Consider the following 18429-nt stretch of genomic DNA (forward strand, 5'->3'; position numbering starts at 1 on the left):
GCGACACTTGAAAAAAACACTGTGCGTCAATACGTCATCACGTCGCGTCACGCCGCGAATTTTCAGCGTCAGTCGATGATGCCGGCAGTCGCCGAAAAATCGCCAAGTAGGACAGGCCCTTTTGTTGATTGTCACGTGCACCGAGGTACAGTGAAACACTTTGTGTCGCCTGCTAACCAGTCAGCGGAAAGACTGACTGGATACTCTCAGTCTGAAGGGTCCCAATCCAAAACGTCACACATCCTTTTTCACCAGAGATGCTGCCTGACTCGCTGAGTTACTCCTGCAATTTGTGTCTATCAACAGAAAGACTACACATGATTACAATCGAGCCGTACACAGTGTACGGATGCACGATAAAGGGAATAATGTTTAGCGCAAGATAAAGTCCAGTAAAGTACGATCAAAGAATGCCCAAGTGTCTCCAATGAGATAGATCTTCTTCCTCTCCTTCTCCTTCGTCTTCTTGCGTACGGCGTGCACAGCCTAAAGTTGTAGGATCTGTTTGATCTTATTTGATTGTGCACGCCGGGTTGATTGCATTCGTTGAAACAGGGCGGACCACGTGAAGGTTGCAATCTCCCACCCCCAATGAGGTAGATGGTAGCTCAGGTCCACTCTCTGGTTGTGATAGGATGGTGCAGTTGCCTGATAACAGCTGGAGGGAAATTGAATCTGGTGGACTGGCGTGGTTTGAAGGGCCTGTTTCTGTGCTGCATCTCTAAATTAATCCAGTACTAACACAATGAAGGTGGGATTGATCATTGTAGAAACTGTGAACTGTGTGAGTTTAGCGATACAGCACGGAAACAGGGCCTTTGGACAATCGAGTCCGCGCCAACCAGCGAGACCCGCGCATTAACACTATCCTATATAACACTATATAACTTAAGGGGTTGGACAGGCTAGATGCAGGAAGATTGTTCCCGATGTTGGGGAAGTCCAGGACAAGGGGTCACAGCTTAAGGATAAGGGGGAAATCCTTTAAAACCGAGATGAGAAGAACTTTTTTTCACACAGAGAGTGGTGAATCTCTGGAACTCTCTGCCACAGAGGGTAGTTGAGGCCAGTTCATTGGCTATATTTAAGAGGGAGTTAGATGTGGCCCTTGTGGCTAAGGGGATCAGGGGGTATGGAGAGAAGGCAGGTACGGGATACTGAGTTGGATGATCAGCCATGATCATATTGAATGGCGGTGCAGGCTCGAAGGGCCGAATGGCCTACTCCTGCACCTAATTTCTATGTTTCTATGTTTCTATCCTCCCAGCACTAGGGACAATTTACACTTATACCAACCCAATCAACCTACAAACCTGTACGTCTTTGGAGTGTGGGAGGAAACCATAGATCTCGGAGAAAACCCACAGGGAGAACGTACAGACTCCGCACAGACAGCACCCATGGTCAGGATCGAACATTCTTTAAACATCACCTTACTTGATAACCTCTCCAAGCTGAGTTCATGAGTAAACTCCCTTGTTAGACACAAGGAACTGCAGATGCTGGTGTACAAAAAAAGAGACAAAGTGCTGGAGTAAGTCAGCGGGTCAGACTGAAGAAGGGGTCCTGACCCAAAACGTTGTCTACCCATGTTCTCCTGAGATGCTGCCTGACCCACTCCAGCATAGTGTGCCCAAAAATGTAGTTTGACAGAAATTAAGTTTAAAGATAAAACGCAGAAATCGTCCCTTCGGCCCACTATGTCCATGCCAACCATCAATCACCCGTTCACACTAGTGAAAGAGATTATAAATTTGGTACATATCAGGAGAACGTCAATGTGCTAAGATTCTTTTGGCAATTCTAAGATCAAAAATCTTAACCTTAACTACAGCTCTTCCAACTTAAACCGGTTCAATGATCAATCCTGCTCTCTTTATGTCAGTACTTTCACATTCAGATCATATATCACTCTGATTACAATCTCACCACTCATTATCATTGTCGTTACCATTGATGTCATTCATTATCACTAACATTATTATTCATCATCTCTGCCATTATCTTTCATTATCAATGTCATTGTCATTATTGTCACTGTTATTTTCATTCCTTATCCATGTCATCATCATTCATTATTACTGTCGTTATAAGATCACAAGGTCCAAAGTGTTTTCAGCAGAATTAGGCCATTCGGCCCATCAAGTCTACTCCGCCATTCAATCATGGCTGATCTATCTCTCCCTCCTAACCCCATTCACCTGCTTTCTCCGCATATCCCCTGACTAATCAAGAACCTATCTATCTCTGCCTTATAATTATCCATTGACTTATCTCCAGAGTCTTCTGTGGGAAAGAATTCCACAGATTCAGGCCTCTCACTATTTGGTAAATTTCAATGAGGTCCCCCCCTCATTCTTCCAATCTCCAGCGAGTACAAGCCCAGTGCCATCATACGCTCATCATATGTTAACCCAATCATTCCTGGGATCATTCTTGTAAACCTCTGGACCCTCTCCAGAGCCAGCACATCCTTCCTCAGATATGGCGGCCAAAATTGCTCACAATATTCCACAATTATTAATTATTCACGGTCATTATTATTCATCCTCACGGTCATTATCATTTATTATCATTGTCATTATTCATCATCACTGTCATCATCAATGTCATTGTCATCATCATCGATGTCATTGTCATCATCATCAATGTCATTGTCATCATCATCAGTCATGTCATTGTCATCATCATCGATGTCATTGTCATCATCATCGATGTCATCATCATCGATGTCATTGTCATCATCATCGATGTCATTGTCATCATCATCGATGTCATTGTCATCATCATCGATGTCATTGTCATCATCATCGATGTCATTGTCATCATCATCATCGATGTCATTGTCATCATCATCAGTCATTGTCATCATCATCGATGTCATTGTCATCATCATCAATCGGAATGGTACCATTCGGCACCGCCGTTTCGGCGTCTCCGTTTTGGAGGGTTATGGTTAGGGTTCGGGTTAGCATTCAGGACTGCTTTTCATGAAGGATGGCCGATGGGGGTTTTTTTAACATTTTAGAAAGTTCATCAAAATTTACCGACCTGCATTTCATTTAATATGTTTTCTATTCACACTACAGCATGCTCTTGAATTTATTTTGTCATATGTATTTAGCATTAGCACTGACATAAGACTGTGCTAATGTGCCATAGGGAAATGAACCCTCCAAAACGGAGACGCCGAAACAGCGGTGCCGAATCGCCGGCGCCGGAAAGTACCCAACCATCATCAATGTCATTGTCATCATCATCAATGTCATTGTCATTATCATCAATGTCATTGTCATTGTCATCATTATCATTGTCATCATTATCATCATCATCATCAATGTCATTGTCATTATCATCAATGTCATTGTCATTGTCATCATTATCATTGTCATCACCTATGATTATTAGTTGGTACATTACCAAATTTATTATCATTGATTATCAGTCATTAATATTCATTATCATTGTCATTATCATCATTATTGCTACCACTATCATTCATTAATATTCATTATCTGCCATTATCATTCTTTATCACTGCCTTTATTATTTATTATCATACATTTTCATACATGTATTTCATACATTTTCTCTGCCATTATCATTCAATATCACTGCCGTTATCATTATTGTTCGTTAATATTCATTATCACTGTTGGATCAAGATGAATCACATTCACAAGGTATCGGAGTAGAATTAAGCCATTCGGCCCATTGAGTCCACTCCGCCATTCAATCATGGCTGATCTCTGCCTCCTAATCCCATCTTCATGCCTTCGCCCCGTAACCCTTGACACCCGTTCTAATCACGGTCATCACCTGAATCATTGTCATCAGGGCATCCTCGGTACAAAAGCAAGAGTGATCCAGGGAAGGAAGGGGTGCCACAAACATTTAGGGCAATTCGGGATAATCAGTAAATGTGACCCGTGCGGTGTCACCCAGTCAACGACTATATCAGAAACTTGAATGTACATTTAAGTCTCATTTATTACTTCCGGATCTGCCTCATCACTCCACAGAGGGTTGTTGGTTTAAGAGTCACAGAATGATACAGTGTGGAAACAGGCCCTTCAGCCCAACATGCCCACACCGACCAACATGTCCCATCTACACTAGTCCTACCTGCCCGCGTTTGGCCCACATCTCTCTCCAAGGGATTTTGAGCTTGTGAGATCCATAAATATGATTCCAATACAATATGTTTAGTTACAGAACCTAGTTTAATGGATGTCGGCTACTGATACTTTGGCTAATAAATAATTCCAGAAAGTAATATTTATCCTATTAAACTTTTATTTCAACCACAATTTCAACTGCATGTTAATCCCATAGGTGTTTACTTCTCAATGTTCATACAAAAATAAAAAGGTTGACAGTGGATTTAAATTTAGAGCCCATATCTGTATTTTGCTTTGGGATTTGGGAGTTTGGGAATTTCTTCTCCCATCTTTCTACTCAGTTTATCTCACCTTCCCAACTACTTCTTTTTGGATGAAATTGTAAAAAGTTCACACTTTAGTCTTTTGTCTTTAGAAATACAGTGCAGAAGAAGGGGAGACGATTGAACATGTTTTGCCTTCCATCACAGTGAAACAATAGACAATAAACAATTGGTGCAGGAGTAGGCCATTCGGCCCTTCAAGCCAGCACTGCCATTCAATGTGATCACGGCTGATCATCCACAATCAGTACCCCGTTCCTGCCTTCCCCCGTATCCCCTGACTCCACTATCTTTAAGAGCCCTATTTAGCTCTCTCTTGAAAGTATCCAGAGAACCGGCCTCCACCGCCCTCTGAGGCAGAGAATTTCAGGGACTCACAACTCTCTGTGTGAAAAAGTGTTTCAGAAACTCCGTTCTAAATGCCTACCATTTAAGTCTCAAACTGTACTTCCGGGTTCTGGCCTCATCAACTCCAAAGATGGTTGTTGGTTTAAGAGTCCAAACCCAGAATGATCTTACATGTGGAAACAAGATCTCCTCTCATCCCTAACACTCCAGAGTGTACAAGCCCAGTCACCCATTCTCTCAGCATATGACAGTCCCGCCATTCCGGGAATTAACCTTGTAAACCTACGCTGCACTGAGGAATGTGGGGGAGTCGCTGTGGTGGATATTCCTGTTAAAAATGTATTTGGATGTCTTGTTGCTCTTTATTGACTGTATGACTGTTTGACAATCTGAATGTCACCTTAATTGGTACATGTGACAATAAACAAACCTTGAAACAGGCCCTTCGGCCCACCAGGTCCGTGCAGACCAGCGATCACCCCGTACACCAGCACTCTCCCACACAGTAGGGACAATTTACAATTTAACACAAGCCAATCAATCTATAAGCCTGCACGTCTTTGGAGTGTGGGAGGAAACCGGAGCACCCGGAGGAAACCCATGTGTTTGCAGGGTGAACGTTTTGCTCCGTACACACAGCACCCGTAGTCAGGATGGAACCTGGGTCTCTGGCGCTGTGAGGCAGCAACTCTCCCGCTGCACCACCCATCTCATTGTCCACTTCTGCTCAATTGCTTCTTGCCTTCCAGTATTTCATCTATTTATTTTTGTCCTTTCCCATGATTGTGCTGAACCTTACTCAATTGTGATTATTATCACCAATATGCTCACCCAGTAATATTCTTTCCACCTGTTGACACCAGGCGTGTGTGTGTGTGTGTGTGGGACGCTCTGCGTGCGTGTGTGTGTGGGAACTGTCACCTTGCGGTCAAACACGAGTCCAACATCAGTCCGACAAACAATGGCAACAGCAGACACAAGGAACTGCAGCCGCTGGTTTACAAAAAACACATAAAGTGCTGGAGTAACTCAGCTGGCCTGGCAGCATCTCTGGAGAACATGGATAGGTGACGTTTCGGGTCGGATCAGTCTGAAGAAGGGTCCTACCTGAAACATCACCTGTCTATGTTCTCCAGAGATGCTGCCCCACCCACTGAGTTACTCCAGCATTATATGTCCTTTTATGTAAACCTGTATCCGTAGTTCCATATTTCTACATTTTGGCTGCTATGTAAATGCTGTTATATTAAATACTCTGCTAATTATTTACATTTTTAGAATGTGTAAGAATTAGTTCCATATCCATATGTTTAATGACCAATTTTTTCTTTTGGGACAGGTTGAGTCGGGACCCTTCAAACTGATTGCTGTGGGGAGAAATCTTTTCCAACTAACCCTGCCCCCTCTCGATCAGTTTAAAGAAGAGTCTTGATCAGTACGGGTGTCCGGGGTTATGGGGAGAAGGCAGGAGAATGGGGTTGAGAGGGAGAGATAGATCAGCCATGATTGAATGATGGAGTAGACTTGATGGGCCGAATGGTCTAATTCTGCTCGTATGAACTTATGAACTAATGAAGGGTCCCGACATGAAACGTCACCTATCCATGTTCTCCAGAAATGCTGCCTGACCCACTGAGTTACTCCAGCACTCTGTGAAACGTCACCCAGCCATGTTCTCCGCAGATGCTGCCTGACCCGCTGAGTTACTCCATTCACGGGCATTTGTCAATAACAATCTATCCCGCATGAAACAGCAGAGATCATCCAAGAGGTGCAGATGATTCCGACGGAACACAGTCATTCATTTATTCACTTTCGACAGGAAAGGAGTTTCGAGTCTTTTCGACGAGAAGTCCGTGATTCTACCCGGACAGAGGGGGCCTCCGGAGGAACCGTTCACCGGTCAACTGGATAAAGACAGAAGTTACGGCAGAACTAGCGAGCAGGTGCTGAGTTAGAATAGAATCTCACCTCAATGTATTTCAGAAGCAACCCATGTATCCAACTATTAATTACACCTTCAACTTGTATTGAGAATGACTCACAGCTTCCAAAGATTGCTCTATTATATGCGTGTGTGTGTGTGTGTGTGTGTGTGTATATGTGTGTGTATGTGTGTGTGTTTATGTGTGTATGTGTGTGTGTATATGTGTGTGTGTGTGTATATATGTGTTTGTGTGTGTGTGTGTGTGTGTGTGTGTGTTTGTGTGTGTGTGTGTTTGTTTGTGTGTGTGTGTGTGTGTGTGTGTGTGTGTGTGTGTGTGTGTGTGTGTGTGTGTGTGTGTGTGTGTGTGTGTGTGTGTGTGTGTGTGTGTGTGTGTGTGTGTGTGTGTGTGTGTGTGTGTGTATATGTGTGTGTGTGTATATGTGTGTGTGTGTGTGTGTGTGTGTGTGTGTGTGTGTGTGTGTGTGTGTGTGTGTGTGTGTGTGTGTGTGTGTGTGTGTGTGTGTGTGTGTGTGTGTGTGTGTGTGTGTGTGTGTGTGTGTGTGTGTGTGTGTGTGTGTGTGTGTGTGTGTGTGTGTGTGTGTGTGTGTGAGTTGTGTGTGTTGGTGTGTGTGTGTGTGTATATATACATGTGTGTGTATATATATATATGTGTGTGTGTATATGTATATATATTCGTGTGTGTGTGTGTGTGTGAACATGTGTTGCGTGTCTGCCTTTATCATATTGATTCAGTGTACTATGTTTACATATTCTGTTGTGCTGCTGCTAGTAAGAATTTCATTACAATATTAACCGTAATTCATAATGAATATCTAATGAATATTCTATTTATACTTTAACACAACGACCAATACTGATTCCTCAGTTACAGGTGAAAGACTAACTAACAGTTGCTAAGATTTGCTTGAATAGTTCACTATAAATGCGACTGACTTTAGACTTTAGTAATACAGTGTGGAAACAGGCCTTTCAGCCCACAGAGTCCACGCCGACCAGCGATCCCCACACACTAACACTATCCTACACACACTAGGGACAATGTACAATTTTACCACCAAGCCACTTAACCTCCAAACCTGTACTTCTTTGGAACGTGGGAGGAAACCAGAGCACCCGGAGAAAACCCACTTGGTCACAGGGAAAATAGACAATAGACGATAGGTGCAGGAGTAGGCCATTCGGCCCTTTGAGCCAGCACCGCCATTCAATGTAATCATGGTTGATCATCCACAATCAGTATCCTGTTACTGCCTTCTCCCCATATCCCTTGACTCCGCTATCTTTAAGAGCTCTATCTAACTCTCTCTTGAAAGCATCCAGAGAATCAGCCTCCACTGCCTTCTGAGGCAGAGAATTCCAGATTCACAACTCTCTGGGTGAAAAGGTTTTTCCTCATCTCGGTTCTAAATGGCCTACTCCTTATTCTTAAACTGTGGCCCCTGGTTCTGGACCCCCAAAAATCGGGAACATGTTTCCTGCCTCTAGCGTGTCCAAACCCTTAATAATCTTATCTGTTTCAATAAGACCCCCTCTTATTCTTTTAAATTCCAGTATACAAGCCCAGCCGCTCCATTCATTCAACATATGACAGTCCCGCCATCCCGGGAATTAACCTTGTAAACCTTCGCTGCACTCCCTCAATAGCAAGAATGTCCTTCCTCAGATATGGAGACCAAAACTGCACACAATACTCCAGGTGTGGTCTCACTAGGGCCCTGCACAACGGCAAAATTACCTCTTTGCTCCTATACTCAACTCCTCTTGTTATGAAGGCTAATATGCCATTTTACTTCGGAGTCACGTGAGTGACTACGTGAAGAAGGGCCGTCCGTCTGCGTGCGCGTCATTATGTCTGAAAGCAACGCGCGCAACGGACTGGAGAGGCACTGCGTCCTCCCAGCCGTTGCGATTTAAAAAAAGGCGGCAGGTAAGAAAAGTTCAACTACTTACCCTGCGCTTTCTGTTCGGGCTAAGGAATTATTTGTTTTTCAGAGCCCCAAAAATGTCGAAGAGACGGTCCGCGGGGAAACCGGCTGCCGAAGACCGCAGCATTCCCGGTAGCGGACGACGGACATTCTCGCCGACATTGCCGCCGGCATCAGAACTGGCAGCAGCAGACTTGGTGCAGGAGATCAGCACCGTGGTGGTCCCGGCGGGACGTAAAGCCACCATAAGTCTGCCAGACCCGTAGACTCGGATGAGTCCGGGGAAGAGGGATACCCTCCCTCATCGGGAAGCGTCCGAGGACGACTCTCCCACATGGAGCAGCTTGTGGAGAAGTTGCTCCACAATGATAAACTCTGGAGAAAGGAGCAATATCAGCACGAGTCCCTTCTACAGACCGTGCCAGCAGCCTCATACTCTGGGCAGCAATATGTCTTTCCCATGGAAGGGGGAAGTACATACGGGGATTACCCGGATTCAGAGTTTGGAAGCACAGGGGGGGGAACACTCCCAGGGGAGATTGGAGGAAGAAACCCTGAACAGGTACCCCCCACCATCTAACTGTGCTTCCCTCAAGGTTCAAGCGGTGAACCGTATAATTTGGGGGCAAATAGGTCCCATCATCAGGAACCAGGAACTGAAGTTCCAAAAAGTATTAAACCTGCTGGGGTCTGGAATGACTTCGTCTGCAGGAGGTGTGGAAGGAGGCCTCCTCACTGACCGGGAACAGGATACCATGGCACTGCTATGTAATGCCCGCTTCGAAATAAACTGCATTCGGAAAGAGGCAATAAAACCAGCAATAAATTCGAAGTTTGCAGCTCTTTGCAAAGCTAGCGACATCCAGCCCGCAAACTACCTGTTTGGGGAAGACCTGTCAAGACAGGTACGGGACCTGGATGACGAGGCAAAAACCGTGCGCCTCATAACAAGAGGTCAGGCCACACCCAGGGGTCCATCCACGAGATTCCACCCCTACAGCTCTCGCCGTTTTACACCTAGAGAGCCAGGCACCGGAGGAAGATTCACACCTGAGTCAAGGTCTTTTTTAGGGGCAGGCCCCAGCAGGCCGACAGCGAGGATGAGGAGAGAGCAACCACCAGCTCTGCTCCCCAAACCTCGCGGACGAAAACCATCGCCACGCCGCCAGTAACAACAGAGGTAAGTCAAACCAGTACCTCAGGGAACATACCAGACAGAACCTCACTTACAGGTGGGGGGGAAGGTTAAAATACTTCTTAAAAGAATGGTGTTGGGTTACTAAGGATCCATTCATACTGCACAGTATAGAAGGATTCAAAATTGAGTTCAATTTGAATTCATCACCACCGCCAACACATTCTAATATTCGCACATATGTCTTTTCCCAAAAAGAGACAATGAATATATAAAAAGAAATTGCAACATTATCTGACAATATGTTATTGAGAGGTCATACACAGAACCTCACCAATTTATATCCAATTTATTTCCAAAAGAGAAAAAAGATGGAGGGATCCGTATTATTTTGGATCTTACGGAACTCAATACATATGTGCAATATAAACACTTTAAAGTGGACAATTTTGGAACAGCAACTCAGTTGGTTTCCAAAAATGGCTGTATGGCATGCATCGACCTCAAAGATGCATACTATTCGGTGTCTATTCACAAAGAGTATAGGAGATATTTGATGTTTACCTGGATGGGTCAATAATGGCAATACAAGGCTCTGCCAAAGGGTTGACATCAGCCCCTAGACTGTTTACCAAATTACTGAAACCAATTCTGGGGCTGCTAAGATCTCAAAATCACATAGCCATGGCATATTTGGATGACATTTTCATCTTTAGAGTCACCAAAGAATTGGCAGAAGAAACAGTCAAAGCAACCAAAACCCAGTTTTGAAAAACTTGGGTTCCTAATCCATCCAGTTAAATCAAAATTAACTCCTACCAGGGTAATTGATTACCTAGGAATTACTATCAATACAGTAACCATGTTGGTGACTTTGCCTAAAGGCAAACAACAAGACTTGAGGAAAGCCTGCAATGATCTGATAGAAAAACACAAACCAACTATCAGACAAACAGCAAGTGTAATTGGCAAATTGGTAGCTGCCTTTCCTGCAGTACGCTACGGACCTTTGCATTACCAGCATTTACAGCGGGCAAAGGAACGAGCATTGAAATTGCATGCAGGTCAGTTTGGCAAATCAATGCGGTTACCAGCTGAAGCCATTATTGAACTACAATGGTGGATGGCAAACATAAGACTCAGCTCAAGAAAAATCTTACTTGAGAGCCCATCAGTGTTTCTCCAAACCGACGCAAGCGGTTTAGGATGGGGAGCCACAAACACAGTCAGGAGCTGTGGAGGCAGATGGAATGAGCAAGAGTCTACTATACTCCAACTATATGGAATCAATTACCTAGAATTGTTGGGGGCACAATATGGGCTCAAGTCTCTCTGTAACAACATGCAACATGTACATGTTCAAATTCAGATTGATAACACTACTGCGGTAGCATATATCAATCACATGGGTGGTGTAAAATCAGTATCCTGTGACAGATTATCTAACCTCATTTGGCACTGGTGCATCGAGAGGGATATTTGGGTCATGGCAGTATATCTACCAGGAAGATATAACACGGTGGCAGATGCAAGGTCACGAATGTTTAATGATAATATAGAATGGATGTTGAATCGTACGGTATTCAATGAAATAACTATACGATTTGGCACTCCAGATTTGATCTGTTTGCATCTAGATTAAACCATCAATTACCCAGATATGTGTCCTGGGAGCCAGACCCAGGAGCAGAGTCAGTGGATGCTTTTTCTCTGAACTGGGGAGGAATGTATATTTATGCTTTCCCACCATTCTGCCTCATAAACCGATGCTTGACTAAAATCAAGCAAGACAAAGCCACAGGCATTTTAGTAGTACCAGATTGGCCTACACAAGCCTGGTTCCCGAAAATATTGGGGATCATAGTCCAGCCATTAATGGTTGTACCTAAGAGGAGAGATCTCCTAGTAAACCCAGTTTCAGGGAGCAACCATCCACTTTCTGACCGGATTAATTGTTGGTTTTGCAGATTCTGAGGAGGCCATCTCAAGACATTGGACTATCCAAACGAACTGTGGATGTCATCACAAAGGCATGAAGGGACAGTACCAAAAAACAGTACGTCACTCATATTAAGAAGTGGGAAGCTTTCTGCCATGCAAACGATATAACATACAACACAGTTCGGATAACGGATGTCTTGGAGTTCCTATCAGCCCTGTACTATGACTATATATTAAGTTATAGCGCAATCAACAGTGCTAGATGTGCACTATCCTCCCATCTGACACTGGAGGCAGGGCACGGGTCGATAGGAACGCACCCCTTCGTAATAAAATTCATGAAGGGAATTTACAATTCGATACCCCCAAGGCCTAGGTACACGGACACATGGGATGTGAGCATGGTACTGACCTTACTTCGTCAATGGGGACAGCCAATGGCCTTATTTTTGTCAAAACTAACATTGAAAGTGGTTATGCTGATGGCGCTAATAACAGCCCAAAGAGTCCAGACACTACAAAAACTACGACTGGACTACATGACCAGCAATACGAATAACATAACATTCGTTGTCAAGGACCTGATCAAACAGAGCAGGCCAGGAATGCCAGTGATGAAGATCCAGTTCCTGGCATATCCAGAGGACCAACGATTGTGTGTGGTAACACATTTACACCACTACCTGAGAGTCACGGAAAACCTCAGAGGCTCAGAACAATCGGTCCTCATCAGCCACAAGAAACCACACCGATAGGTGTCAACACAAACTATCTCCAGATGGTTAAAGGAGGTAATGGTGGTAGCGGGAATAAATACTCATATCTTTAAATCTCACTCCACCAGGGCTGCATCTACGTCGGCAGCTAGAATGATGGATGTGCCCCTTGATGACATCCTAGCGGCTGCAGGATGGGTGAACAAAAGAACGTTCAGGGGTATTTGCTCGTGCCATCTTAAGTTCTGTTACCCAGTTTTCCCACAGGTTCGGAGGGGAGGCTAATAAAACATTTATTTTTCTTTATTTTAAAGCATCAGTGTCTTTACTAACTACGTTATGTCTGAATGCTTTAATAATACTCTCATCCATGGTCAATCCATTCAGTGTGTGACGCCTGGATTCGTAACCGGCGTGAAATCACAGAGCTTTGAAATCTTCACGTAGTCACTAACGTGACTCCGAAGTAAAATAGTAAGATTAAACGAGAACTTACCAGTTTGATCTTGATTTTATGAGGAGTTACGATGAGCGATTACGTGCCCACCGCTCCCACCCTCATACTATCAAGGTCATATGGAAGTTCTAGTTTTTCACAATCTTACTATTCTCAGGTCTTCTTTTTTACCTGTGATTTAACACCGCTGTTTTGAAGATTGACGCACGCGCAGACGGACGGCCCTTCCTCACGTAATCGCTCATTGTAACTCCTCATAAAATCAAGATCAAACTTCAAACTGGTAAGTTCTCGTTTAATCTTACTATTAGTTTTCTTCACTGCCTGCTGTACCTGCATGCTTACTTTCATTGACTGATGAACAAGGATCCCCAGATCCCGTTGTACTTCCCCTTTTCCTAACCTGACACCATTCAGATAATAATGTGCCTTCCTGTTCTTGCCACCAAAGCGGATGACCTCACATTTACCCACATTAAACTGCATCTGCCATGCATCTGCCCACTCCCCCAACCTGTCCAAATCACCCTTCATCCTCATAGCATCCTCTTCACTCTGCCACCCAGCCTTGTGTCATCTGCAAATTTGCTAATGTTGCTTTTAATCCTTCCATCTAAATCATTAATATATATTGTAAATAGCTGCTGTCCCAGCAATGAGTCTTGCGGTACCCCACTAGCCACTGCCTGCCATTCTGAAAGGGGCCCGTTAATCCCTACTCTTTGTTTCCTGTCTGTCAACCAATTTTCTATCCATGTTAATACCCCAATACCATGAGCCCTAATTTTGCCCACTAATCTCCTGGGTGGGACTTTATCAAAGGCTTTCTGAAAGTCCAAGTCCACTACATCCACTGGCTCTCCCTTGTCTATTTACATTCTCAAAAAATTCCAGAAGATTAGTCAAGCTTAGGGCGAATGTACAAACTCCGTCCAGACAGCACCTGTAGTCAAGATCGAACCTGGGTCCCTGGCGCTGTAAGGTGGCAACTCTACCGCTGCGTCTCCGTGCCATCATCTCCATACTGTTCCACCCGGGACTTCTATTTATTCAGAAACATTCCCAAAGAATGTTTTACAGAGATACACCGGCAATTAAGTTTTACTAACGGCCGGGCGACGCCGGAGACCCGGGTTCCATCCTGACCTCGGATGCTGTCGGTGTGCACTTTGCACCTTCTCCCTATGGCTGCGTGGGTTTCCTCCGGATGCTCCAGTTTCCTCCCACATCCCAAAGACACGCGGTCTGTAGGTTAACCGTCCCCCTGTAAATTGCCCCCCTAATGTGTAGGGAAAGGACGCGAAAGTGAGTTAATATAGAACTGGTGTGAACGGGTGATTGGTGGTCGGAGTGGAGCTGGTGTATCTTTCTATCAGTTTAGTCAACCGAGTGTCATTTGTCAATGCAGTCTCTTTTCCCCCACACAGCTCTTCAAGATTATTAAATCCTTGATGTACAAGCAATACCAAGAAGTTGAGAGAGAATTTGAACAGTTGGATGAAATTAACTCAAAGCGACTCAACCATGAAACCATGTATCGGCTTCTGAAACGGTGAATTTATATCTTCATGAAGAAATGGCAGTATCGAGATGAAGATATCATTCTGCTAATAACCATAGTGAATATTGCAAGAAATATTTTAGAAACATAAAAACATAGACAATAGGTGCAGGAGGAGGCCATTCGGCCCTTCAAGCCAGCACCGCCATTCATTGTGATCATGGCTGATCATCCCCAATCAATAACCCGTGCCTGCCTTCTCCCCATATCCCTTGATTCCACAAGCCCCTAGAGCTCTATCTAACTCTCTCTTAAATCCATCCAATGACTTGGCCTCCACTGCCCTCTGTGACAGGGAATTCCACAAATTCACAACTCTCTGGGTGAAAACGTTTTTTCTCACCTCAGTCTTAAATGGCCTCCCTTTTATTCTAAGACTGTGGCCCCTGGTTCTGGACACGCCCAACATTGGGAACATTTTTCCTGCATCTAGCTTGTCCAGTCCTTTTATAATTTTATATGTTTCTATAAGATATCCCCTCATCCTTCTAAACTCCAGTAAATACAAGCCTAGTCTTTTCAATCTTTCATCATATGACAGTCCCGCCTTCCCAGGGATCAATCTACGCTGCACTGCCTCAATCACAAGGATGTCCTTCCTCAAATTAGGAGACCAAAACTGTACGCAATACTCCAGATGTGGCCTCACCAGAGCCCTATACAACTGCAGAAGAACCTCTTTACTCCTATACTGAAATCCTCTTGTTATGAAGGCCAACATTCCATCAGCTTCCTTCACTGCCTGCTGTACCTGCACGCCAACTTTCACTGACCGGTGTACAAGGACACCCAGGTCTCGCTGCACCTCCCCCTTGCCTAACCTAACCCCATTGAGATATTAATCTGCCCCCTTGTTTTTACTGATCATTTAGTTGAATGTTAGAATGGGATACTTGTAACTTTGTCGCCAACCTTTATATGGCGACTCTTTGCATACCTTGTGTACGCAAAAAATATATATATCAATGTGACTGGTAAAGTATTGTTCATTCACTGATAAATATGGGGAAAGTAATTCACTATCTGGAGGACAGAGCTTTAAGGTGAGAGGGGCAATGTTTAAAAGAGATGAACAGGGCAAGGCTATTTTTACACAGAGAATGGATGGGGGCCTAGAACACACTGCCACACACTTTTTTTTTAATCCAAAATATTTATTCAAATATTAAAATAGTATTTACAACACAATAAAACAAAGCAGATCCCACCACCATAAAACAAGACAAAACAATTACACTCAGTAAACTGCTGTACAACTATATTGCAATCCTGGTCCAGGATGCATCCAATCCCCCTTGGTGTCCAGCGGTCCCAGAAATCTCCCAGGGTGCCCGTGGACCAGGCCTAGTCTCTCTTTAGTACCACCCGGGCCCTGACGACATTGCCACACACTGGGTGGTGGTGGAGGCGGATATGATAGTGGTGTTTAAGAGGCTTTTGGATGGACACAATGGAGATGCAGGGAATGGAGGGATATGGATCACGTGGATCAGGCAGAGATTAGTCTAACTTGGCATAGAAACATAGAAACATAGAAAATAGGTGCAGGAGTAGGCCATTCGGCCCTTCGAGCCTGCACCGCCATTCGATATGATCATGGTCATCCAACTCAGTATCCCATCCCTGCCCTTCTCTCCATACCCCCTAATTTCCTTTAGCCACATCTAACTCCCTCTTAAATATAGCCAATGAACTGGCCTCAACTACCTTCTGTGGCAGAGAATTCCAGAGATTCACCACTCTCTGTGTGAAGAATGTTTTTCTCATCTCGGTCGTAAAAGATTTCCCCCTTATCCTTAAACTATGACCCGTCACCCTTATTCCTTCACTCCATAGATGCCGCCTCACCCGCTGAGTTCCTCCAGCATTTTTGTCCACCTTCTATGCTCTATGTTCATTGCCATCTTTGTTTTCTGTTTGAAGTGGACTCCCCACTTTATTCTCGAACCTACCCACCACTATCATTAATGGTCTCTTTGTTTCCCCCACCCCAGCTTTGACATTTGCCCAGAGGTAACCCGGGGGGAGATTCGCAGGCTGTGGAAGACGCTGATCACTAACCAGGACAAGACCCTGGACTTCCTGGAGTTTGTGAGACATTTCGGTCACTCCCCCAAATCGGCCTGCTTCCCCAACGCCAAAATAAGCCCCCCGAAAAAGGGGGACTGCGATCTGAGAATGCGCTCGAAAAACCTCAACTGTGCGTCCGACATCCTGGTCGATAATGTCCGTGCCAAGGTGAGTTTCTCACCGGGTGGTTGGTTTAATGTCATAGATAGAGTCATAGATTCATACAGGATGGAAACAGGCCCTTCAGCCCAACTTGCCTACACCAGGCAACATGCCCCACCTACACTAGTCCCACCTGCCTGTGCTTGTCCCATATCCCTCTAAACCTGTCCTATCCATGCACCTGTCTAAATGTTTGTTAAACGTTACTACAGTCCCTGCCTCAACTACCTCCTTCTGCAGCTCGTTCCATAAACCCACCGCCCTTTGTGTAAAAAGTTACCCCTCAGTTTCCTATTAAATGTCCCCCCTCCCCCCAACCTCTCACCTTAAACCTAAATCCTCTGGTCCTCAATTATAGACAATAGGTGCAGGCGTAGGTCATTCGGCCCTTCGAGCCAACACCGCCATTCAATGTGATCATGGCTGATTATCCCCAATCAGTATCCCGTTCCTGCCTTCTCCCCATATCCCCTGACTTTAAGAGCCTTATCTAGCTCTCTCTTGAAAGCATCCAGAGAACCGGCTTCCACCGCCCTCTGGAAGACAATTCCACAGACTCACAACTCTCTGTGAGAAAAAGTATTTCCTCGTCTCCGCTCTAAATGGCTTACCCCTTATTCCGAAACTGTGCCCCCTTGGTTCTGGACTCCCCCGACCCCCCTACTCTGTGCAAAGATAACCAACTCTGTGCGTCGACCCGATCATCCCCCTCATGTTGATGTGTTGGTTGGTGGGCGGCGTGGACTCGGTGAGCCGAAGGGCCTGTGCCTTCAAAGTAAACGGGGAACTCTCTCTCCAATTCCGTTCGCTTTGACTTCAACTTGCAGGTTGATTACCTGTGGGACGATCTGAGGAAGGAATTTCAGGAACTTGACCCTTACCGCACCGGGTTTACCAGCACTGAGGAGTTTAAGGATATCTTGAGTGAGCTGTGTATAAATTTGAATGAATACGAATGCGAAATGCTGGCGAAGAAATTCGAAGTCAATGGGGACGGACGGTAAGGTCAACTAAGTTCGTGCGCTCAGGCCGCTGGGTTAGACCTGGTCCTCCCGCGGACAAAGGCAATAACATTTACTCCGGCATATTTTGGATTAAAAATGCGAGGGTTTCAGTGCGGAGTCGCAGTTGCCCGGGGAATTAAACACTGCATTGTGAGCCGGCAGTGCCTGAGAATGGGACCATTTAATGGTGAACAACGAATTGTCTCCAAGACTGAGGGAGTGAAGCGAAGTCATTAAACTGCTCAAAGGAGCAGCGAATGTCGTGGGATTCACACAGCGCACAAGCGGGGGTCGTTGTGTTCCGTCCAATATTCCACCCGCTCTGTCCACCCCTCCCGATCGGTCGTCTTTCCTTCCTCCTGGAAGTGAGACGCAAAATGCTGGAGTCACTCAGCGTGACAGGCAGCATCTCTGGAGAGGAGGATTGGGTGACTTTTCGGGTTCCTTCCCTCCAGAGATTGTTAAGGGTTTGGACACGCTAGAGGCAGGAAACATGTTCCCGATGTTGGGGGGGAGTCCAGAACCAGGGGCCACAGTTTAAGAATAAGGGGTAAGCCATTTAGAACGGAGACGAGGAAACACTTTTTCTCACAGAGAGTGGCGAGTCTGCGTAATTCTCTGCCTCGGTGGAGGCGGGTTCTCTGGATGCTTTCAAGAGAGAGCTAGATAGGGCTCTTAAAAATTGCGGGGTCAGGGGATATGGGGAGAAGCAGGAACG

At 45.1% G+C, this 18429-nt stretch overlaps 1 protein-coding gene across 1 annotated transcript in view; it reads left to right on the plus strand.

Annotated features, from left to right (window-relative positions):
• si:ch211-197n1.2 (EF-hand calcium-binding domain-containing protein 6) overlaps nucleotides 1-18429 on the plus strand; it is a 92117-nt gene that overhangs the window by 61953 nt on the left and 11735 nt on the right. The window contains exons 13-16 of the mRNA XM_055632024.1: nucleotides 6615-6738; nucleotides 14342-14466; nucleotides 16470-16713; nucleotides 17535-17707. Coding sequence (XP_055487999.1) covers nucleotides 6615-6738; nucleotides 14342-14466; nucleotides 16470-16713; nucleotides 17535-17707 — 666 coding nt within the window. The remainder of the gene's footprint in view (nucleotides 1-6614; nucleotides 6739-14341; nucleotides 14467-16469; nucleotides 16714-17534; nucleotides 17708-18429) is intronic.

Source organism: Leucoraja erinacea, chromosome 3 (genome assembly GCF_028641065.1).
Source record: "Leucoraja erinacea ecotype New England chromosome 3, Leri_hhj_1, whole genome shotgun sequence".
NCBI lineage: Eukaryota > Metazoa > Chordata > Chondrichthyes > Rajiformes > Rajidae > Leucoraja > Leucoraja erinaceus.